Source organism: Engraulis encrasicolus, chromosome 21, assembly GCF_034702125.1.
Source record: "Engraulis encrasicolus isolate BLACKSEA-1 chromosome 21, IST_EnEncr_1.0, whole genome shotgun sequence".
Taxonomy (NCBI): Eukaryota; Metazoa; Chordata; class Actinopteri; order Clupeiformes; family Engraulidae; genus Engraulis; species Engraulis encrasicolus.
In genome coordinates, this window is record NC_085877.1 from 24,738,298 (window position 1) to 24,763,474 (window position 25,177).

The 25,177-nt window shown below is 43.9% G+C and overlaps 1 protein-coding gene across 1 annotated transcript; it reads left to right on the forward strand.

Annotated features, from left to right (window-relative positions):
* Window positions 1-16,462: 16,462 nt before the first annotated feature.
* On the forward strand, window positions 16,463-18,117 carry LOC134437715 (CD59B glycoprotein-like). Its single transcript, XM_063187232.1, has 3 exons — window positions 16,463-16,562; window positions 17,648-17,731; window positions 17,823-18,117. The coding sequence occupies exons 1-3, from the start codon at window positions 16,499-16,501 to the stop codon at window positions 17,999-18,001; spliced, it is 327 nt and encodes a 108-aa protein (XP_063043302.1). The 5' UTR covers window positions 16,463-16,498; the 3' UTR covers window positions 18,002-18,117.
* The last annotated feature ends 7,060 nt before the right edge of the window (window positions 18,118-25,177 follow it).

The following is a 25,177-nucleotide window of genomic DNA, read 5'->3' on the forward strand; positions in this document are numbered from 1 at the left end:
TGCAACATGTGGTGGCCAAGGCAATCCTCATGTATACAAACTAGTGGTGGGCCGTTATCGGCGTTAACGTGCTGCGACAATGTGAGACTCTTATCGCGCGATAAAGAAAATATCGCACGTTAATCTATACTCAAAATATGGGTTTGGAGTTTGGGTATGCACGTCACCATAGCGCTTGATTGACAGACGCTTTCAGACTGCGCTCCAGTCGCTTCTCCTCTCCACCTGTTGCTATCAGCAGACCTAAATATGAACAGGGTTTGCATGCTGAAAACATTAATCTCTCTGCCGTGGTAGGTGTTGTTTGAGTGTTTTTTTTTCATAAATGGTAGACTAAAGAGACGTTATTGTCTGAGGTGAAGCATAGGGAGACATTGTGTGAGTAGCCTACCAGCCCGACATAGCCTACATTTCCTCACGCATTGCATGGAACACATAAACATTGCATGGACCACATGAACAACTTCCAGAAATCTTGCCTGTGCCATAATTGCAAAACATTCCGTGTGATATGCATTTTGAAGATTGTAAAACTGAAACTGTCAATATGTACTCTCGCTGAATGTTTGTGTAATTGTGTTGCGATCACGCATTTGCCACTATTGAGATACAACAGACGGTAATAATAAACCTCGCGGTTGCCGCGCTTGAGTTGGTTTTTTTTTTTTTTGCAAACTGAATTCATTTCAATTGTTACTCCTCGAGAATTCTAACTCTGAGAACAACTGTCGGGTCCCCAAAGGCCAGTGCTGTAGGTTCTAGAAATCCAGCCTGGAGCTGTGGGCTGCTGTGCGCAGAGCTCCTCCCTCTCTTAAAGGAGCGGCTGCTCTTTTTAACAGTCAGTGGCAGATTCTCTCTCTCTCTCTCTCTCTCTCTCTCTCTCTCTCTCTCTCTCTCTCTCTCTCTCTCTCTCTCTCTCTCTCTCTCTCTCTCTCTCTCTGCCCATTAGAAATGCTGAATTGTTGAGGTCATTTTGTTTAAATAGCCTAATTGTTTGATAGATGTATCTGTAGGGTCTATTCGCCTATACAACTTATAGCGCTGTTCATTCTGAAATTTCAGTATCTTATAACTGTAAATGCTTCCTAACATATTTGACACACTTTACAAATATTGCAGTGATTTTTTTCATCACCAAGTATCAACATGACCATTTTTTCAAGATGAGATGCATTTTGGAAAAAAGAGATGAGCTCTGATCTAATGTGCCATCTTTCTTAAGAAACCCCAAGGTTTTTTTCGGCATTATTTCGCTAGCGTGCCTATTCTGAATGAGCCATTTTGATATAGATTAATCTAGATTAATCTAGATTAATTTCATAATTACAGTGAGATTAATCTAGATTAAAAAAATTAATCTATGCCCACCCCTAATACAAACCCTTTACACAAGCCTTTTTCCACAATGTTGAAGCAAATCATTGTTTTGTTAACAGGGGAGTCTATTAGACAAGTAATTTATATCCCCAACTACTTCAGAAAATACTGCAAAGTATTGAGGGGAAAGAGGGCTATCACGGAGTTGTGCGCCTGGATGGTTTGGAATAAGCAGCATGTTTAGGCATCCTGTGTACTTGACTCAAGAAACCAACACGCTACAAAAGCGGCAATTATGTGACTCTATTGTAGGCTAAGCCACAACACAGATATAGCACAGTAAGTCAAATAAGCAGTACATTAAATAAGTAGGGCCTATCAATTCGCTAATTATTCAGTTAAAACGCGAAGCCTTAACAAATGTCGTCTTAGTGTCAGGCGAGTGCAGCCTGCGAGCTAAACCTCTCCCCCCTCACACAACGAATACGACGAGCAGATTAATACACTCTAACAACGTTATTGTCCCCTGCTTCATTGTTTTGATGTGCTTTCCGCATGTTACTAGTAGGCTAAGTACCGTTTCTTCTTATTTCAATTCGTCTCACAAGTCGGAACAGTGGACTTATCAGTGGTCTGGCTCTGCTTGTTTCCCTTCTAAAAATAATAACAGTAGCTTGTTGTCACATGACGCATTACAACCAATCACAATGACTAATCTCCGAGTCTGCCAATCGGATTCAGTTTCACTTTCTTCACACCAGCGTGAAATCTCATATTTCATTTGACCAGGGCATTAAACATTTATGAATTCACCTGCCGTGTATCGCCTTAAATAAAAAAAAGGAACGAGTAAGGAACGAGTGTTTCTGTAAATGTAACGAAGTGAAAGTACTAAATTTCGCTTTGAAATGTAGTGAAGTAAAAGTATAAAGTCTTACCAAATAAAAATACTTGAGTAAAGTATGAAAGTATGAAAATGTTACTTAAGTACAGTAACGAATTACATTTACTTCGTTACTGTCCACCACTGCCTGACACTAAGACGACATTTGTTAAGGCTTCGCGTTTTAACTGAATAATTAGCGAATTGATAGGCCCTACTTATTTAATGTACTGCTTATTTGACTTACTGTGCTATATCTGTGTTGTGGCTTAGCCTACAATAGAGTCACATAATTGCCGCTTTTGTAGCGTGTTGGTTTCTTGAGTCAAGTACACAGGATGCCTAAACATGCTGCTTATTCCAAACCATCCAGGCGCACAACTCCGTGATAGCCCTCTTTCCCCTCAATACTTTGCAGTATTTTCTGAAGTAGTTGGGGATATAAATTACTTGTCTAATAGACTCCCCTGTTAACAAAACAATGATTTGCTTCAACATTGTGGAAAAAGGCTTGTGTAAAGGGTTTGTATACATGAGGATTGCCTTGGCCACCACATGTTGCAAAGTGAGGCTGCATGCAACATGTAGCCTATCCTTTCCCTAAAGTCAGTAGGCTACAGTGGATATGAAAAGCACTGGCAATACCACCAAAGTGAGGTTGTAAAAAAACAACAGTAACAAAGTTTTTTTAAAAAGTGGACTTTGGCTAAATATTGGCCCAGTGATGTGCACAGGCACAAAAGGCTTTTTCATGATCAGACAGATAAGTGTTCAAATGAAGTTGCATCAAGTAGGCTATTGCAAATCATTGGCATCTTGCAAATAGAGACCATTAGCCTACAAGTATATGAAGATGTTCCTATCTTTAAAGGTAGCTTAGAATTGCAAGAGGTCTGTTTGTCCATACATAGGCCCAGTGGTGTAGTCTACTTTTTTATGGTGGGTATACTGTATATTTGAACATTGTTTGAAGTGGGTATACTGTATATATTTGTGCTATTTAAAACAATGGATCAATCCATTTTAAGTGGGTATACTGAAATCCCTGAAATTTAGAAGTAGGTATACTCCGTATACCCGCGTTCTACGTAGACTACACCACTGCATAGGCCTAAGCCGACCTTAACATAACCAAACACTACATAATAATAATAATAATAATAATAATAATAATAATAATAATAATAATAATAATTATTATTATTATTATTATTATTATTATTATTATTATTATTATTATAACAATAATATTAATAATAATAAGAAGAGGTCTACCAAAACCATAATTATAACAAAAATTAGACATAAAGTACTTTATAGGCTACTCTAACTCCTTGCTGTCACAAATAAGTAGGCCTAAACTGGACGGTAGGCCTACGGCTGGGGTTATTGTAGTAGTTGTTCTAATAGGCCTAGGCATATAACAAATTTCAGCCTAATCATTCTTAATACTAATGGCCCTTTCATGTGTTATTTTGGGCATGTTAGGGTCAGTATTAAATGTTTAGAGAGGTAAAAATGAACTTCTGATGCTATAACATCCATGGACTTACTCCACAGTGTTTCTGAGGCCTGTTATGGCCTAGTTCTAACATGTTGGTATAGCCTATGCAAATCAGAGGATAGTTAATTAGATATGACCAAACTAGGCCTACAACACTTAAATATTAAAAATGCACCAAAGGCTTCATTTTTAAGTTTTTACTTTTTACTTTTAATACTTAAGTATTTTTGACGGCAGATACTTTTGTACTTCTACTCAAGTAAAAAAGTGAGGTGAATACTTTTACTTTTACTTGAGTAGTTTTCAATGCAAGGTAACTGTACTTTTACTCAAGTACATAACTGGTGTACTTCGTCCACCACTGTGTAGTACCTTCTGGCCACCTGTGGGACGTGTTGTTGTATAAAAGGTCCACGTCTGAGACATGTGGGGTGTTGCAGGGCCGGTTCTATTCAATTTAGTGCCTCTCTTTCCTTTTTGTGGATTTAGAAAATGCCATCTGCATAGTGTTATACATCTTATCGACAACAGCTGATCTAGGCTACCTGCAGTACTGTATGTACTGAATGAATAATGCAAATGTCAACGTAAAGTTACTGTAAATGCTTTATTTCGATCAATATTATAATTCTGCAAGACTTGGTGCCCCCAAAATATCCAGGCGCCCTAGGTGACCACCTCCCTTGTCTAGCTTTGCTTGCTTTGTGGTGTAGTCTACTTCTTTATGGTGGGTATACGGTATATTTGAGCATTTTTTTGAAGTGGGTATACTGTATATATTTGTGCTATTCAAAACAATGGATCAATCAATTTTAAGTGGGTATACTGAAATACCTGAAATTTAGAAGTGGGTATACTCCGTATACCCACGTTCTACGTAGACTACACCACTGCCCTGGGGTGTTGTGCAAGTATATAAGCCTATGGCTGCAATAGTGAGACAAGAAAGGGGAAAAAAGTTTGTCAGCAGCATACAATAAATCACATTGCACAGATCCTCATCGACACTCATGTGTTAAACAAAATCAAGGGCTTACTAGTTATCTATCACAGTTATATCAACAATAAAGGCCTTCATTGGCAACTTACAATATGTTTTATTTATAATGTATGTATTTATATATTTATTATTTATTTAAATGTTAGTTATTTTAATACAAACCTCACAAAAAAAGTTGATTTTGATTGAAATGTTGAACTGTAACTCACCTACACAGACAAGGCTAACATGGGATCCCAAAAATAAATGAGTCCTCTTCATATCACACTCAAATTATCATCTTTTCAGCAAAATACATTGCTGCCATAATGTCCCCAAGCGCTGTATTATGCAGTTCCTTTCGCGCACAATAAAAATGCAGTGTTAATTCAACCAAATACAACCCAGAATATGTTAAATCGACTTTCTGAGTGTTGGATTAACACTGTATTTTCCCCCTGTAAAGCCTGCCTGACTGTGGTTGAGCGCAGGGAGTTTTGACTGCTTTGAATAGCTTTGATGGTGAGCACTGACTGTGCTCTGAATGTAAGTGGAAACTTTTGCAGAGCACGGAACCACCAACAGTTGAAAGCCACTAAACCATGACTTGAATACTCAGACAGGTACAGGGCAGAACACACACACACACACATATATATATATATACAGTACACATATATGTTTTCCACTGACCTTTTCAGCACTGATTCACATTTACACAAAACGTGGGTGAAACTTGTGCCCTGAACATTGAATTGAAAATTATTGGAGGAAAACATAGAAATGGCATGCTGAGATGACATTAAATTACAAAATAACCACTTGGTGAGTCCCACAGTTTTAAAATAAAATGTTTTGGGAGGGTTTTAAGGACAGAATCAAGCAACCACATAGACAGACACTCTAAAGCAAACTATCCTAGTACAGGAGCAGCCAGCAAACATGAAGAAAACTTGGTGTGGACCACTCTATTGAATATACATGTTGACCTACTGAATAGTGGACTTAGACGCCTAATGCCCTGCAGCTAAAGGTGATTTAGATAAAAACATCAGCTTAATGTACTGTAATATAACAGTGCTTGTCAAACCCTTCAATATGAGTGATGTACAGTCAATTGTGATACTGATAACCCATCTTGATTTTTTTGTGAAGTGCATTAGGCTATTTGTTTTCAATGTGCGTGCAAGTCTCTGTGTACACACACGGGCGTAAATGTGTGCATGCATGCAGTATGTCTGATTCAGTTCTGAAAGCAAGTGGTCTCATTTTGTGGTTTGCAGACACAGGTTTCATTTGCATGGAAACACTGCATGCAAGCACAGCCACAACGCCACAGCACACAGGAACATCTGACATTGTGTGTGTGTGTGTGTGTGTGTGTGTGTGTGTGTGTGTGTGTGTGTGTGTGTGTGTGTGTGTGTGTGTGTGTGTGTGTGTGTGTGTGTGTGTGTGTGTGTGTGTGTGTACTACCTACAGTGTAAGACTCCACCAGTATGGTTGTCTCGTCTGCGAGTCTCTGCTCCTGTTCGATGTTGTAGCCCACGAAACACAGCTTCTCCTTTAGCATGCGCACCGTCTCAAAGTCTGCCGTGTGGTTGAAGGCATAGCCACAGTAGCAGCTGATACACACAGACTCACACACACACACACACACACACACACACACACACACACACACACACACACACACACACACACACACACACACACACACACACACACACACACACACACGCACACACACACACAGGATATAGTCGTACAGCACACACACACACACACACACACACACACGCACACGCTAACACACACACACACACACACAGGATATAGTCAAACAACATACACACAGACAGATACGCATGCATACAGATAGAAAGAGAGAGAGAGAGAGAGAGAGAGAGAGAGAGAGAGAGAGAGAGAGAGAGAGAGAGAGAGAGAGAGAGAGAGAGAGAGAGAGAGAGAGAGAGAGAGAGAGAGAGACACACACACACACATACACACATCATTCCCCACCATTGGTGAGAACCAATCTATAGCATTGCAGAAAAATCTGAAAGGGGTCTAAGCGTGCAAAATAGTGGGCTTCCTTCAAAATGGAAACCATTCCTGGAGCAATGTGGGGTTAGGGTCCATTGCCTTATTCTAACTCCCGTCCTCAACTTGTGCTTGTGGCCTTGCACTTCACTGATGACCCACCTCTGTGCAGAAACCAATACAGTTTCCCCGCAATTAAGGCACAACAGCTTTTGGGGGCCTTTTCCCCATCCAACACCCCGATTGTAAATGAGAAAATAACATTTGAATTGCACTTTTTTTTTCGAGATATTGCACCGGTCACTTTATGGTACAAGTCCAATTATGTCACTCATACAGTATATTGTATTTCTCCAGTAAAAACGGCTTCTCACAAGGAGGCGTGGGGCTTCCCACGTGGAAATAACGACTTTTTTTGTTTGTATGTTTTTTTAATCGTTGCTCCTGGACACGGAATTATTTTCTGTGATGAACACACAGAAGTGCTCTCCATACTCCCACAGTTCTATGTTTCCACAGTCTTGTGTTTTCTCAGGATTTTTCTAATTTCAAATATTTTTTCTCAAAAAAATATTTCTCACTGACAGGTTAGGGTTAGGGATTGTTTTGGTCTGGGCACAGCTAGTATTCTTTCATTCATTATATGAATTTGATAGCCCATCAACCAAATGGAAAAGGTAGGCCTATTTCTCAAAAATAGTCTTTAATGACAGGTTAAGGTTAGGGAATGTTTTGGTCAGGGCACAACTTAAATTGCTGTAGCATTATTTCGTTTAGCATTTGGTATGTATTTTCTAATGATAGAGTTAACACAGTGCTGTCGGAATATAGAAAGCACTTCCGTGTGCCCATCACGGAAAACAATTCCTCTTGTCCAGGAGCACAGAATTTTTGGAGATCAGGCTGCCCACTCCCCTTACCCATTATAAATCAAACACAAACACACGGCCTCTCGCCCACAGTAACCTGACCTTACCTCAGTAACAAAATGGTTGGGTTCCCCCTTGATTCACAAGTTGAGTGAAAAAACATACGAAACGGGGAGGGTACGAAACCAAACCATGAAATGGCCTACTTTCACAAACATCCTGAGACAATTATCAGGAAACAAGCTTTGTCTTCACTCAGAAAGATTTCCACAACATTTTGGCTCTTAATTTACTTGACTTATTTGGGTTACATAATTTCAGTTACCTGAGGCACCACCTGAAAACAAAACCTTTGAATGTATGTGCCACTTGCAGCTTTTCACAGACTGTAAGGACACCGACGAGAATAAGTTTTAAGTGCGATGGTTCTAAAGTTGGAAAAGGATTACTGTTCTATTGTCTGGTCTTCTACATCTTGTGGTGATATAAGGAAATTACAGCTGGTCCAAAATAAAGCAGCAAGAGTAGCTCTTTCGTGTAATTGGAGAACAAATGTCATTAAAATGCACAAATCTTTGGGTTGGTTAAATGTAGAAACAGACTTTTGTCTCTACTTATGGTTTTTATTAAGAGTGTCATTATTACAAAATCACCTCTGATAATATACAGAAAGTTGTGGTTTAGTTCACGAGTCCATACACATTCTACAAGACATGCAGCTGGTGGGTGTTTCACCTTACCCAGCTCTAGCACAGCAATGCAACGTTATGTACAGGGCAATGCATCAATGGAACACATTACCTCATAATATTACGCAGCTAAATATTCATGCCTTCAAAGTGCAAATCCAAAATTATTATATGAATAGCAGCTCTGTGTAGTTTTGCTGTCTTTTTGGTGTCTTTTTTTCTGCTGCTTTCTCTTAGCTGTCTTGTCTGCCTTGTAACTTCAAGAAAGCATGTATAGTTTGTGTTATTTATTTTCTCTTTGTGTTTTATTTTAGTTTTGTTGTTTCCCTCCTGATGTAGTAGATATGTATGTCATGTTTACTATCACTCTGTGTAATGGATATTTGTTAATGGTTGATTAGAAGGACCACAGAAAGAATACAATGTAGCCTATGTTGTGTTTGTCGCCACGCTGTGTGGCTGATATTTGTAATTTTAAATGAACAATTGAGAAAGACCCCAGGAAGAATAGCTAATGCTTAAAGCAGCTAATGGGGATCTAATAAAAACAAACAAACAAACCTATCAGGAACGTAGTCCTTACCTGAAATGACCTTTGACCACGGTCAGTTTAATGCACAAGCTGACAAGATGCAATATTGAAAAATTAATTTGTCCAACACCTGAGATTAGGCCTACAGGTGTTGGACAAGTTTGCTGTGCTTTATTAAAAAACATAGCCTACTAGTTTCGAGTTATCTGTTCACAAGAAGCAGCACCTGATGTGAATGACACCTTGTAGGCTACAAGAAGATTAAATTAAGATTGTATTAAAGGTGCAATGTGCAACATTTTGGCAGTTTCTTTCCAGGATTTATGCTGCTCATTCACAAATGTTACGTTTTTCAAAAATAGGCTACTTACAACCGCCATCAAATTCTAAGTAGGCCTACTCATTATGACTGGGAAAATGTAATTGTTCTTAAGTCTACATGAAAAGGCGGACCTTCTCCATATCTGAAAGAAATTCAGATTTAAACAATTTTAGCAGCAAAATTGACTGTGTTTTAGTTATAGCCGACTAGTAAATATAAGTTTATTATTCAGTAAAAAAAAAAACATCACAAGATTATATTTGGCAATAGGCACTGTTTCAATGAGCGGCAGAGTTGCAATACCTACTCTGGCCACCATCCTACACACAGTGCTCCTTTATGTTGGAATGAGTTGGAAAGGTATCTCTAAATGCCTTGATGTTAATGTGTATACAGTAAGACAGATTGTATACAAATAGAGTAAGTTCAGCCCATAGGTGTGCTCGTCCTGTAAAGATGTGTACAAAAACACACTGAAGAATGTCCAATGAGGTGAAAAGGAATCAATTGCAGACTAAGGGCCTTTCCCATTACTAATCTCTACCCCTACCCCTACGCCTTCCTCTTGCCCCTCGTGCTTTCAAATGAAGCCGCAAGGTGTAGGGCTTGAAACGCAACCCCTATGAATTGAGACACCCCTTTAACAATCATGGAATGACACTCACAGCTGCCACTAATTCCATGCATTAGGCCTAGGTTGACGTTAATAGCGTTTTTTTTCATGTGCGTTTCACGGAGACAATGACCATGACACATTGGGGCAATGTTAAGCCTAGTACAATGGAATAATTAATACCACTTTAAAACCGTCAATTGCGGCAAAAATACTTCAACTTGTGTGCTGGTGTGGATGCCGCAGCTTGTCGCCAATTTTTTAAAGTTATTCGCAATGCATTCAGGGAAATATGTCGTAGCCCTCTGTCTGGAGTGTGGTGTCGGAAAATCTCTGTTTTGAGGGGTGGAAAGCCCTTCGCAGTACCCCTACCCCTCTGTCTTAACATGAATCGAGACGCCGCTACTCCTACACGTGGACGCGCAAATCGGAGGGGAAAGGGAAAGGTGTAGGGCTAAGGGGTGTAATGGGATTTAGCCTTAGACTTATGCAGTCTCTGACAAATGAAGACCCATATTGTTGACAGATCTACCGTCACTGAAACATGAAACAAAAACTGACTTCATAGTAGGACACTAGAGAGGAAAAATATTACTGCAAATTTCAGGATTTTAAATACTTGACAATTAGGCTACCGGTAGCCTATTGTGTGTCCAGATGAAGTCAAACTTGAGCTGACTAGAGGGTACACACAATTTGGGTTGCCAACCGTCCCTTCATTTATGGAATCGTCCCATATTTAGAAATAAAATAGTGTTCCATATAGAACTGTAACTTGAGACAGGGCTTTAAAATGCAGGAAATTACCTACGTCTAAGAAACATTTTCAGGAGGAGGACCCCTAGAGCCCCCACCACAATGAAGTGTCCCGTTTTTTTCTTTCAGTTGGCAACCCTGCACACAACACTACATGTGGAGAGTAAACAACGACATCAAAAACCACACGTTCGAAACCAAGATGTTGAACACCACACACCATGACCTTTTTTCTCAGTGTAGACTGCTTTTACCTCCCCTGACAACTCAGAGGACAACGCAACTCCGAACCCAGAGGCCAGCACATTGACTAGTTTAGCCTATTTGTCAAATAGGCCAACGCCATAACCTAGACTATAGCTTGCAGTAAAATTCCTAATATAACCACGGAGTGCAGAAAGACTTTAGGTATTAAATTAATAAGCTTATAGGTCTAGAATGACCTCAGTGAAGTGAGAGTTTGAGGCATCGCTTAACCTGGAGACAGCTGCACATAGTATGCTCCTGAGTAGGTGGATAAGAGACATAGCCTAATATTAATTATAGGCCTAATCAATATTAATATTAATTAAGTAAGACGTAATATTATTAACTAGAAAATGAATGCACCCGGAGTGTGCAGACCTCCGCCAATGACTTTCAGTTTGTTTTTAGGATATTTGTGTGATGATGTGGTGTCATTTATGCAGGTTTAAACACACCATTAGTGTGTTCAGAGAATTCAACAGTCGTGTTGTATCCACCCATAGCAGGCCTAGCCTATTGTAGTGGATGATAGGCCTATTGGGTCAACCTTGCCCTTTGAGAACGCATGCATTAATATCACTGTCACACACGCTCAAACATGATCGATCTTAACCCTATCCAGACCGGGCTTTTTTGGCATTCCTGGGACCGGGGGGGGGGCTCTTTTGACCCCCCCCTCATAACTTAGGAACCGAGTGGCGTATGACCACCAAACTTGGAGGGGATGATCTTCAGCCATTAATCTCTGATTGACATAAGTTTGGTGTCATTATTGGGTATTATGACGTCATTATGACATCATTTCCTGTTTTTATTGCCTTAATTGTCACCTAATTGTATTTTCCATCTAACTTGGGTAATGCACATCAATTTTAGTTATTATGTGTATCAGACCACTTCAAATGTTCACAAGGGTTTCTGATGCTAATGAAAATGTAAAAAAATGTGAAAAATTACTTGACAAAATCACGTCGTAGATATGGCAAAGCGGCTTCAGTTTCATATCACATTGCCGCAAGCAGTCAGCCCTCAACAACAGGATGCATTATTACTAAATTTGCAGGGCATGATCTACATTAGTCACACAAACAATGACAAATAAAAAAAAGAAATAAAATTGAGGTGAAATGTGCATTGGTAACGATAAAAGCAGCTATTTGATTATAAATGTGATGACGTCGCCAAATTAGCATAAATTAGCATAAATTAGCATAACTTAATGATAATGAATTAAGCTAATAATATATTAGGTAATGTTATGCTAATGTAAGGAATAACTATACCATAAGTAGTATGCAATGAGGAGGGTACACTGATGAGACTTAGATCAATGATTTTTGGTCAGACGTACCTGTAAGAAAACCGTTGCCATGGCAACAACAAAAACGATAAACTTAATCTTTTGGTATCACATTGTAGCCAACTTCATTTTAGGAAAAGTCACCAAGTTTCGTAGTCATAGCTTAAGTCATTCAGGAGTTATACAACATCAAAGTTGGTGCGGGCACTTTTAGCCCCCCCCCCGGTCTGGATAGGGTTAAATCTAGTGAACTGGATAGGCCTACCTTTCCCTCCTTGGCGCTGTCTAGATTAAACTGTTCGTCGTTATTTATTTCTCCACACATTCATTATTTGTAAATCAAAAGAAACAGTCTGTGTTTCGCATGCTGTTAAGCACAAGACTTGCTTTAACTGATAAACTTCAACTGGACAGACGAGAGAAGGGTGATTTGGTTGACAGGGGAAAAACTTGGAGAACAATAGGCTAAACTCTGAGAAAGCTGCAACGATATGCCTACGAGGGGTGGATTTTTTTAAAATAAAGGTGAACAGTTAGGCTATCAGTGATGAACAGACAGCGCCAAGGAGGGAGCTGTATCACCTGTGTGAAGTTGGCACCCCATATGTTGAAAATCTGAATAAAAGCATTTTGGTTCGTTTGTGCATCGTTTGTGCACGATTGTGCAGGCAAAATGAGCGTTTGTGCACAAACCCTCTTTAAGATATTTACATTTTAACTCATTGGCTGCCAGCCATTTTCATAAAAGAGTACCTCGGAGTGCCAGAGATTTTTCAGCATTTTGGGCGTTTTTTGGAGGCTCACAGAAAATTAAGTTCTGTGTCTATGTCAACACCATACCTATCAAAACACAGATTAGACGCTCATTTGTCATCAGAAAAAAAACGGTGTCGCTCTTCCCCTTTCCGTTCTTTCATAATCATCTGTTGAAAATAAGTGGAATTCGCCAAAATGCTGCTTTCTAGCCAAAAAGCTGAGAAAACGCAATTTGAAGTAGAACTATAATTGCAAACGTTTTTGCCCATAATGACATTGTCCTAACAACTCCAAACCTATCAGATGCTATTACAGAGTCTTCTGTCACCTGTAGCCTGAAAAAAGATCGTTTGTATGATCTTTTCAACCTAATAATGTACTGAAATATAACGGGGGTGGGCTCGAAAAAGAGTGTTTTGGTTTGTTGCTGGCGCGCACAATGGATCATGACAGCAGGTGCATGTAACTCCGTGAACTCACAGAAATACTGTCTCATCGCCTCTGTTTAGCCTGTCGTCCTCTCGTTGGGGAACTAATCACGCTGAATTGTTTCCTCTCGTACCGTGTATGTGAGAAGGGAAGGCGGGGAGGCAGGCAGGCATGCAGACAGGCAGCCCAGCTTAGCTTACTGCAGTTTCTTTGGCAGAGCGGACAATGGACAGATTATGATTACTGTCATCATGTTTCTGCTATAGTGACTTTGTCATATGCTCAATGAATTTTCTTTTGATAAAGTACTGATCACATATCCAACAATTCACAAGCCGATTGGAGTGGTGAAGGCTAGCTGGTCTGAGGCTAAGTGCAATGCTTTCTCATGTGAGCTGAATGCATCTGACCAGGCACAAAGGCTACTCTGATCCAAGAATCTGCAACCCCCTGTCTTTTTTGCATACAGATCATACAGATCCATAAAAACTGTAGCATGAGTAAAAATAGTTGACTTACCAAGGCTCCTTTATTTAGGCTTAGTTGTAAGTTGTTAGCGATTTCGTGCTAGCTAACTAGCGTAGCAAACTTTATAGCCAAGCATTCCCAACTGAGGTGACTAAACATCACCACCAGTCCCATACTGTTGCATTTTCCTGTTAGATGATCTTTTGTACGCATCATCCTGATATTGTGTAGGCTGATCACATATGCAAAATGAAACGGTTGCCACACAGATCTCTGGTTGAACATGGTGTATTTTGGGCAAGCTAGCTACAATGCCTACTAGCTAGATAGCAAAAGGGGGGAGTTGTATTTCATGAGAGGAAGTTTTTTTTGTGAGGCTCTGACATCAGTAGCAGACCTGTGTTAAAATCAGAGGGCAACAAAGTATACTACTGTCACAGGTGCTTTACTTTCAACAATAATTTTGCTATGCTACTTTTGAGATTATAATAGTAAAAAGGGATGTTTTCGTCTTGACATTTCCTCTTTCTCTGAGCTAATGCCCTGCCCTGACTGTTCCTAAGGACAGTTCTGCCACCTACAGGAACAGTTAGAACATGCCTAGAGGCGTGAAATGTATACACAACATAGGTCAGACCGTCCTCAAGGCGTGGCTGTAAAAAAACGCAATCATCGGTGATCGCCACCAAAGGCAGGGGGCGTCACTATTCGAAATGACGTCATGGCGACGTCAAAGGCAGCCAATGAGTTAAGAGGTTGGTGACCTTAGGTCACTCAACACCCCATTGACATCAAAATGACTCAAAAATGGTTGGAATGGTTTGTGCTTCGTTTGTGCACAAACCTTCGGTTGTGCTTTATCATATGTGCGATTCTCCCCCTTGCTTATGAGTTCGCCGCTTCGTCTATTCACCGGCTATAGAAAAACATCATTCCTCTCGGCCACTCTGCATTACATCAATTCAAACAACAGTCCAGGGTGTTATTTTCTGCTCCGTTTGATGAGGGAACCTCCAAGACGGGAGAAAATATCCGTTCTCTTTTATTCCTGAATTTAAGAGCCTTTGGAATTAACTGCACAGTCTTGGGGGGAAAGATTGTGTTCGTGAGAGGTGCGAATATGGTGGCCTCCTTACGAGGATTCAAAAGGCTAAACTGCAGTGCCCATGTACTGAATTCAGTCCTTTCGCATGCCCTGTCCCCTGCTGTGATGAGCAAAGTCCCTGACGCAAGTCAGCTGATCAGCAACGCGAAGAAGCTCGTCAGCTATTTTAAACACTCGGGGTTGCAAATCAAGCTGACCAAGTCGCTCAAACAGTCAGTGGATACGAGATGGAAAGAGGAATACAAACTTCCTCATGACCATTGTGCAGAGATGTGATTAAAGTGACTGTGTGAGGGAGTAACTTTTTGCAAGGCACAGAACTGCACAGTTTCTTGGTATACTGTAGAGACAGTGTTGTTTTGACTTCCTTCTGAAAAATTCCAATGACGTTGTAGTGGGTATGGTATGTTTGGGCAGCCATAGGCGCAGTGCTTCACACACTAAAGGTTGATGCGCCACGGAGGGAAGGGACTTGGGGGGGGTGGTGATGGGGGGTTGATGGGTGATTGACTGTTATAAAAATGATGGTATTGTCTTTTCATTCAGTTTCAAAGTTGATCAAATGTGCATTTTTTATTTTGGCTGTATGCTGTAAGTTCAAGTGTTCAATTTGATCACAATTCCTCAAATTGGTATCATTTCCCATTAAAATAATGGAAATGAGTAAGTGGAAATATATGGCAATCTAAAATAAAGAAGTGTGTGTGTGTGTGTGTGTGTGTGTGTGTGTTTGTGTTTGTGTGTGTGTGTGTGTGTGTGTGTGTGTGTGTGTGTGTGTGTGTGTGTGTGCGTGTGTGTGTGTGTGTGTGAGCACGTGCGTGTGCAATTCCTCTCTTACATGTAATGACTGTGCCAACTCTGTATTCTCCTTGAACAAGCACAATAAGATGCATGCCACTAATCTATTTAAAATATCCAGCCAAAGCCGTAGCCAGGATTTTGATGCTGGGGCCGTCTATGATGCGCGTATCACACCAAAACTTTTTATTCTTAAAGGTTGAACGTGTAATTTTTGTCATTTGTTTTTAAAATGCATGTCCATTCACAGATTTGATATTCCATGAATATTTACTACCTTTTATTGTTCACCCATCTTTGTCACTCTGAATAATTTCAGGTCAAGGAAATTGAGATAACTCCAAAGTCAGCACGAAAATGTTTCAAATGCCAATTTAAAAATGCTGTCTGAACCTACAGTACACCTACATTTGAGACAAGTCAATTATATCATTATAATCTGCTCCTGAATCTTGACGGCTCGCAGTGTGATGCAAAATAAACTACTATAAAATAAGTAGTGGAAATAAACTACTATAAAACTTTTAAACAGAGCACTCAAACTATTTAGCTGTGTTCCAGTAATCTTTGATGACATGGTAACAATGCTGCGGAGACTGTTTTTGTCTTTGACTGATAGGCTATTTAATTGAACCAACATTATAAAGAGAAAGTTAAAAGACTCTCAATAGAAGACAGATTAAAGTTACGCAAAATGGTTTTACAAACACTGAAGGAGTTGGGGCAAAGCCAAATGCATAAAACTGCTCTCAGTAGAGCAAAGGCATTCAATTTTGGTGATGAAAAAGCATGGAAAAACACTAAAACCAGTAACTCCTCCCCTGGTTGTTCACTACATATAACTAGATGCGACATACAGAACTCTTGACAGTCGTATCTGCTCCCCAATGAGATGACTGTGAAGATGTCATCCCTCATCACCATGCTCCTCCTAGCCAGCATGTTGGCCACTGCAGGTAATAATAATTCACATTCAGTTCATATTTCATTTGCATTATTTTAGATGAGCCTCAGCTTTGCTCCATGTTACATGTTAATGTGTGTCAGGCCACATAGTACTGCTCAAACCCACTGAGCAAAGAGACTCATTCAACGTCTTTTCAAAGTCATTGTTGGACATAAAATTTAAGTCATCTGCACGTGCAGACTGTGACGCCGGACAGCGTCTTTTCCTGACATCTTCTCAATGTCTTTTCATGACGTCCAAAGTACGTCCATAAAGGAGCCATTTCTAGTCCAAATGTGGTCTTTGTGGAAAACTTTTCAACATAATTTTGTAGAACTTAACTTAAGTAGGTTTGTGAAAGACATTTTCAGTTACATGTACGTATTGCAAAATATTATTTTGTTTTATTTATTTGTCATAATTTCATTATTATTATGCAGAGACTGTAAGAGCCTGCAGATGAAAAAAATTGAGGGTGTCAAGAAACTGAGCATTCATTTTGCAAAGCATACTCTCACGTAAATGGATGTTTAACCCCTTAGCGCAGCACTATGGCTCTCCGTAATGTCATAGCAGTTGTCAAGTTGTCATGATGTAGTTAAGCTGCAGTAAGAGGCTACACGTGAATGGAGTTCTAGCTAATATTTTTTAAACCAGTTTTCTAAAGCATACCTGTCTAAAGCATTTTCTAAAGCATACCTGTCACAATGGTGATACACATGCCATGTGTAAATTACAATATCCATTTAAAAAATATCCACATATGTGGTCTCAAGGAGTAAATCTGACTAAATCTCAGTGTTAAGGCATGTCCCCAATTTAGATAAACAAGTGAATGGTTTATTAACACAAACACATGACTTGCTTTGAAAAATGTGTGCAAGCTTTTTTGACTTTTAAAACGTATGTTTAGTCAAATATTCGTATGAAAAGTTTCTTCATTAGTTTGCTGTGCACATCAGACAAAAGTTAGGACTAGATGTGGGAATTCCTGTGAAAAGTGGTCAGGAGAGTCATTGGCTGTTTACTGATGACTCATTTTAGCATCAGCTGACTCTAATTAATGTATTAATTTCATGTGGGTTCTTTTTTCAGATGCCCTGCAGTGTTATGGCTGTGCTAATGAACAGTGTTCCACAATGACCTGTCCTCCTGGCACTGATAGCTGTCTTAAAGCAGGTGAATCAGAGCTATTTGTCATCAATATTTTCTGGCTCCCTGATATCACTGAAAACGTTGTATGTACTAATGAATTTCCTTATGCTTATAGTTCAGAGCAGTACAGGTAATGTGATGAAGTCTTGTGGCCTGAAAGCTGCTTGTAACGTTGAAGGAGCTGGTATAAAAACCTACTGCTGTGAGGGGGATCTGTGTAACGGCGCTGGGACGGTTGGGAAGAACCTGCTGCTCCTGCTGGTGCCCCTGGCCTCCATCTTCGTGCTGTCCTGAGCTGAGATCCATCCTCCAGGCTCTACTCTGTGCACCAGGCTCAGACTGTTGTCTTTTCCATGTCTTTGAATAAAATATGGATCTTTGGCAATATTGTGATGATATACTGTATATGTGATAATTTTAGAAAACAAATGTTACATTCTTTGTATGCAATAGAGATGGGATATCTGTGTCTTTGAAGGGATCCGGATCAGCGGCTCGTTCCTTTCAAAGAGCTGTTAAAAAAACTGGCTTTTTAAAATTAATTTATTCAGTTGCTTGAAAAGAGAAAAAAAAATTCTTCACCAAGGCACTCCAAAAAGTATAGTTAAAAATGTCTTTATTATTATGACATGTCCATTAAGGACTTTTAAAATTGCCCACGCGTAGCAGCAGTTGAGCCTTCTTCAGGGCATAGTGATACTGACACAGTGAAGCCTCACTATGCCCTGAAGAAGGCTCAACTGCCGCTACGCGTGGGCAATTTTGAAAGTCCTTAATGGACATGTCATAATAAAGACATTTTTAACTTTTTGGAGTGCCTTGGTGAAGAAAAGTTTTTTCTCTTTTCAAGCAACTTTTTTGACATTGAACCTTGAACCAAAGAGCACCCACAAGAATACTTTTTTTCATCTTCCTAAAGGGACTGAGCACGCCTCTGTCTTCCAAACATAATTTATTCAGTGTTAAAAGATACTGTAGCATTTTTTTACTCCACCTCAAGGTCATTTTGTCCAAACAACAACTGATTGTCCTCCTTTTAAAGACTGCTCTCTGAGGTAGACACTTGTGTTTTTCCCCCAATTTAAAGTATTCACGTGGAGATTACATGCTTATGTAGTGGGCGAGACCGTTACAGGAAGTAGTTCGACTACGCCACCCCCGGGGGTGGAGCCCCCGGAGGAAATGAATTAGGGGTAGTTACAGATACCCCAGACCAACACACAATGTACCCGCACAATAGATTACCAGGCAAACACAGGTTCGTGCACAATGGAGGCAGAGACAGTGGTGACAATTAATAATTCAAATCTTTATTATTCTTTGCGTTATAAAAATATATTCTTCTCACTCTTTGTAATAAAATATAAAAAAGGTACTCACAATTCACAAAGTGCAGTGGGGTGGGTGTGCTGTCGCAATCACCCGCAGATAGATAAACACTTGCCCCAAAGTATGTTCACGTTACCAGTAAAGTGCAGGGGTGGGTGTGTTGCCACCACACCCGCGGATCTGTAAACACCTGCGCCAAAGTATGTTCCTTAATTCACAATAAACAACACACCTGGTAGGCCTAAGGCCTTAGAACCTACACTCAGGTTGTCAGACTTTGCCACTAGGGGCTGGCACGGCTAACACAATAGGGCGAATGGCACACCTCAGGATTAACAAAAGAAAAAGTAAAGAAATCGTTCACAACAAACAAAAATAATTCACGGCAAACAGAAACAACAAGAAATCACAGCAAACCATGCAAAATAAATCAAAATCATGCAGTTAAATAAGAAATTAGATAATGGAATGAAATAATGAAAAAAAAGGAAATTAGGCACAGCAAACGAAAGAAAACGAAAATCAAAACATGAGGTAAACCAACCCCAGAGGCTCAGCTCAGTGCAGTCCCCTAGGTATCCCCACACTCACTCATCACTGCCTACACACACACACTCACACGCACCAACGTAAGCACACGCACACACACTGTGGAATGGCTCACACACCAGCTCACACCGAGCCGAGCGCCCACACACACACACACACACACACGAATGTCCAATTTCCCGAGGCCGGAGCAGCAGCCGAGATACGGGTTCCCGGCTTCCAGAGGCACCACACAACCGGGGCTAAAAGTCGCCGCTCGTGCACCTAAACGCGTGGTGTGTCTGACCACGGCCACACGGATACAACCTGCGAGGGAGGAGGAGAGCGTTAGCCAAGCTAGCAGGACACCCACTATCACACGATTCTGCTGCCGAGAGGTTACCTTACCCGGAGATGAGGGTGCACCGATGCGCGATTCTCACAGTCGGAGTGCCAATACAGAGGTACACGGCCGAGGCGCCGGTAGCGACCACACGCTGAAACCATAATAATGGCCGTCGTTAGCAACCATGGTACGAAACAAACAGTCAGGGCTGGGTAAAGGCACAAGCTAACCCACTATAATACATACCGGCGTGCAGGAGACGGGAAAAGCGCAAGGTAACAGTTGGTATTGTCCACCGAAGTCCTTGCCAGTGGAGAAGCAAGAGATCACTCTAGCCAAGTAAGAGACGCCAAGTTGGAATCACAACCTATAGAACAGCAGACGCGAAGTTAGCCACTAGCTGCTGGCTAGCACATAAACAGCGACAAGAAATGGTCCACATACTCACGAGGACAAGAAATGGTCCACATCTCCTAGATCTGAACTGGACACCGCACTCCTCTCGACGGCGAGGGGAGAAGCAACCACAGCATTCGCCGGTGGCGATGAAACGCGCAAAGGGGGACTTTGCAGGCTTACCGAATACTAGCCACTGGCAGTGTTTATGAAGAGACTTCCCATAAGCCTCTACGAGCGGCGTGGTGACGTGTGCTGCAGCGTCAGACGTTCCCTTAAAGGAGCAGCGCTCCACTACAATCTACCCCCCACATGTTGAATCGTCGGCCCGACGATGCAGGTACGCTTCCCCCCCCACTCCCAGATCCAAAATTCCATCAAGAGTTTGAAGTCGCCCCACCAGGCAGCCGATGGGGATTAGAGTGTTGTCCCGCGTTAGACCGGGAAGTCCGGCGTGGGGGCACCTCGCTGCTGCTAGTGCCACGACCGGGTAGCTGAGCGGCCGAACTGCTGGGGGAAGCCTGCGAAGTCCGACGCTGCCCTTCGTTTCCTCCTGAGGTGCCACCCTGGGGTGCATGGGGCTCTGCTGCACCCAAGCCAGCATCGCCCACCTGCTCCCCAAGAAGGATATCTTCTTCGCTCGATAGCTCCCCTGAGTCGACAGGGGTAGGTTCGCCTGGTCGGCCCGACCCCGGGGGGGTGTCGGGGGCCAGGGGGCCCACCACTCCTTTCAGCATGCTGCGGTGAACGTGCTTCAGCTTCGTTGGATCGTTGACGGGGGCGATCGTGTACACGGCTCCGGTCTCCGAAGGGGTACGCACCACCATGTGTACCTGGGAGTTCCACACATCTTGGATTTTATTTCGACCTCGCACGCCGAGGTTGCGTACATATACCCGTTGCCCTACTTCTAAAACAGCAGTCTTCACCCGTGCATCATGTCTGTCCTTGCGATATTCCGCCGCTGCGGCCAAACGCTCCCGAGCCCCATCAAATGCCACTTGAAGCCGGGCCTGATGCTCCTGTATCCAGTCGCACACTCGACCATGGACCGGTGGCCGAACTCGGCCCAGGAGGAAGTCTACGGGTAGCTGTGGCTCTTGGCCGAACATAAGGAAGTGTGGCGATTCTCCTGTCGCTTGATGCGGGGTGGTGTTATAACAGAAGGTTACGTGCGGCAGGCAAGTTGCCCAGTCGCGCTTCCGAGAGGCCGGTAGGGTACGCAGGAGGTTGTGTAGAGTGCGGTTAAATCGCTCACATTGGCCGTTCCCAGCCGGGTGATACGGGGTGGTTCGGGACTTCTGGACCCCGTACAGCCCGCAAAGCTGCTGAATCAGGGTGCCCTCGAAACAGCGCCCCTGGTCGGAGTGGAGCCGACCAGGAATTCCGAACCGGTAGAACCATTCCACAAGCAAGACCTGGGCGACCGTCGAGGCCCGCTGATCCCGGGTGGGGACGGCGATGGAATACTTGCTGAAGACGTCCGTGATGACTAAAACGTTCTCCACCCCCCCCGACGTGGGCTCCAAAAGCGTGAAATCCACAGCTACCACTTCGTTGGGCCGAGATGCCAGTAGGTGGCCCATATGCGCGGCGGCTAGAGGAGGCTCCCCTTTGGACTCTTGGCACCTAAGGCACTTTTCACACCATCGGCGCACCTCCGCAAACATGCGGGGCCAGTAACACCGTTGCCCAACCAACTCCAGTGTTCGATTAATCCCCTGGTGGCCATGGTGCTCGTGGAGCTGGTTTAGGACCTCTGATTGCAGGGCAGCCGGCAAAACCAGCTGGAGGCACTCATCACGGCCACTGGGGTGTAGCACTCTCCGGTAAAGGACTCCATCGTTCTCCACAAACCGTTTCCACTGCCGCAACAGGATCAAGGCCAAGGGTGACAGAGCTTCCCGTTCCTCACGAGTAGGCCGCCGACGCGCCTTCCAGAAGGCCAGAATCGGCTGGATAACAGGGTCTGCTTCTTGCAGAGCGCACAGGTCCGGCAAAGGGTGGGAGGGCAGCACCGAAACAACCAACTGAGAGGCGGTGATGCTACCCCCCGGGACAGCGGCCGGTTGCAGCTGACCACCGGGGTCGCTTGCTTGCAGAGTGCGCAGAACCGGCAAAGCGTGGGGGAACAACCCCGAGACACTGGACTGAGAGGCTGTGCCGCCATCTCCCTGAGCCGCTACCTGTTGCAGCAATCTAGGGACCGCTGTACCCGGAACCAGGTCACTCACGTCTTCTTGGTCTGGCTGATTCTGCCGCGACAGGCCGTCCGCATTACCGTTAGATTTACCCGAGCGGTACTTTAATTCAAAATCAAATGATGCAAGCTGTGCGGCCCACCGGTGTTCGACCGCCCCGAGTTTGGAAGTAGTGAGGTGACTCAGGGGGTTATTATCAGTGTACACGACACACTTCTGGCCCAAGAGATATTCGCGAAACTTCTCGGTGACGGCCCATTTTAGGGCGAGGAACTCGAGCTTCATAGAACTGTAATTGTTCATATTCCGCTCTGTAGGTCTTAAAGTTCTACTGGCGTATGCCACCGGTCGGACTTTGCCGTCCACCTCCTGCGAGAGGACCGCGCCCAGTCCGCAATGGCTGGCGTCGACCTCAAGAATAAATGGGCGGCTAAAGTCCGCGTACGCCAGTACCGGTGCCGACACGAGCCTCCCCTTGAGTTCCTCAAAACTTCTTTCGCAATCCTCTGACCATGCATCAAGAAACTGCTGCCCCCAACGGGAACGGCTCCCGTTCAAGGTGGCCACCAATCGATGCAACGGCGCGGCCAGCTTTGCGAATCCTTCGACGAATCGTCGATAATAGCTGGCGAAGCCTAGGAATGATCGGAGCTCCGACACATTGGCAGGTCGCCGCCATGTGGCCACTGCCTCCACCTTGCCAGGGTCGGTAGAGACACCGTGCTGAGAGATCACATGTCCCAAGTACTGAACCTCCGGCTTAAAGAACGCGCACTTCCCTAATTTAGCCTTCAGCCCCTCCGACTGCAACCGGGTCAAGACCATCTCCAGGCGCTGTAGATGTTGCGCCACGGTGGATGAGAAGATCACGATGTCGTCAAGATACAGTAGAACGGAATGACACTGTTGGTCGCCGAACATACGTTGCATTAATCGTTGAAATGTACCTGGTGCATTGCACAGGCCAAAAGGCATTCTGTTCCATTCGAACAACCCGAAGGGGGTACAGAATGCCGTTTTGGCCCGATCACCTTCTGTCACGGGGACTTGGTTGTACCCACTGGCTAAGTCCATCGTAGAAAACCAGCGGGCACCTGCCAACATGTCCAATGTCTCCTCGATCCGAGGAAGCGGAAAGGCGTCCTTCCGAGTTCGGGCATTTAACAGGCGATAGTCGACACAGAGTCGCAAGCTCCCATCCTTCTTCCGGACTAGAACAATGGGAGAAGCGAATGGACTACTGCTTTCTCTGATGACCTTCGCCTGGAGGAGCTGGTTGATATGGGTTTTTACGGCCTCGTAGTCGGAGGGGGCAATGCGCCTGTAACGCTGCCGGACCGGTGTCGGATCCAACAGTGGGATGTCGTGCGAGATTAGGGAAGTGCAACCCAAGTCGCCCTCATGGGCGGAGAAGACCGAAGAGTACCTCAGAAGCAGGGCCCGGACCTCAGCCTGTTCCTCGGCAGGCAGGGGTAACAAGTCCACTGCGCGGATTTGTGTCTCCAAAGGCGACGGGGCAGGCGCCTGAGGGTCAGTAATGGCGGCCACGGAACGGACCTCCACCACGTCCCGTGGCAAGCTGATGATCGACACAGCATTCACCTGTCCGAGTCTAGTACGAGGGTACAGCAGGACGTCCGTACAACCGACGTTAACTACAGGGATCTGCACCAAGCCACGGGTCACCTGCACCAAGGCAGGGGACACCAGCAACCCCCCGGGCAACCCCCGGTCCGTCGGCTCAAAGAGGGTTCCAAGCCCTGAATGTTGCTCAGGGCAGGTGGCAGGAATCAACTTCATGGTCCCCCCCGGAACCCGCCATGGCGCACGGCCCCGGACATTCACCACGCCGCTGGTCTCGGGGGTGGGCCGGATTTCAGCCTGATGACAGTGTTGCAGCGCTTTCAGCACCGGTCGAGGGGCAGTTGACACTGATGGGAGATCGAAAAGCGTGGGACCGTGCCGCCCAAAAAGTTCCTTATAACACTTGCCGATAACATTCATACCAAGAACCCCAGGGACCACGGAAGCCGTGCCCCCTGGGGGGTCGCGAACGACCAGAACACCGCAATCAGGCATACTCTTCCCGCAAAGCTCAATATTCAGCTCCAAGTAGCCCAAGTAAGGAATCTCTAGGCCGTTGGCCGCTCGGAGCTGCAGCCAGTGACATGAGCGTAACCGCTCCTGCCCCATAGATTCGAAGTTGGCAGCAAAGAAACTTTCAGTGACGGTGGACACCATAGACCCAGTGTCAATGAGACAGGGGACCTGAACCCCGCCCATCCGGACGAGCAGATGTGGACAGTTAGAAAGTAACGCCTCGGCGGCATTGGCAGGGGCAAGGGCATTACGTGAGCCAAGAGAGGCCCCCCCCGGACTGTGACTCCTCAGTCCGGTGGGCGTCAGTTTCCCGAGGGCTGGTTCGGTTGGAGGGGCCCATTCTCCGAAAACCCGGCGCCTCTACGGGAGGGTGCTTGTGGGGGCCCCACCACTCGTTCTCCGTCACAATCCGCAGCAATATGGCCTATCGCACGACAGCGCCAGCAGGCAAGGGGTCCCTCCCGAGGAGACCGACCTCGCCTCCGTGGCTCCCCCTGTGTGGCCGCACCCCGAGAAAGATGCTGCAACTGAGCCTGTTGATTTTGCACCATTTCCATGAGCTTCGCCATG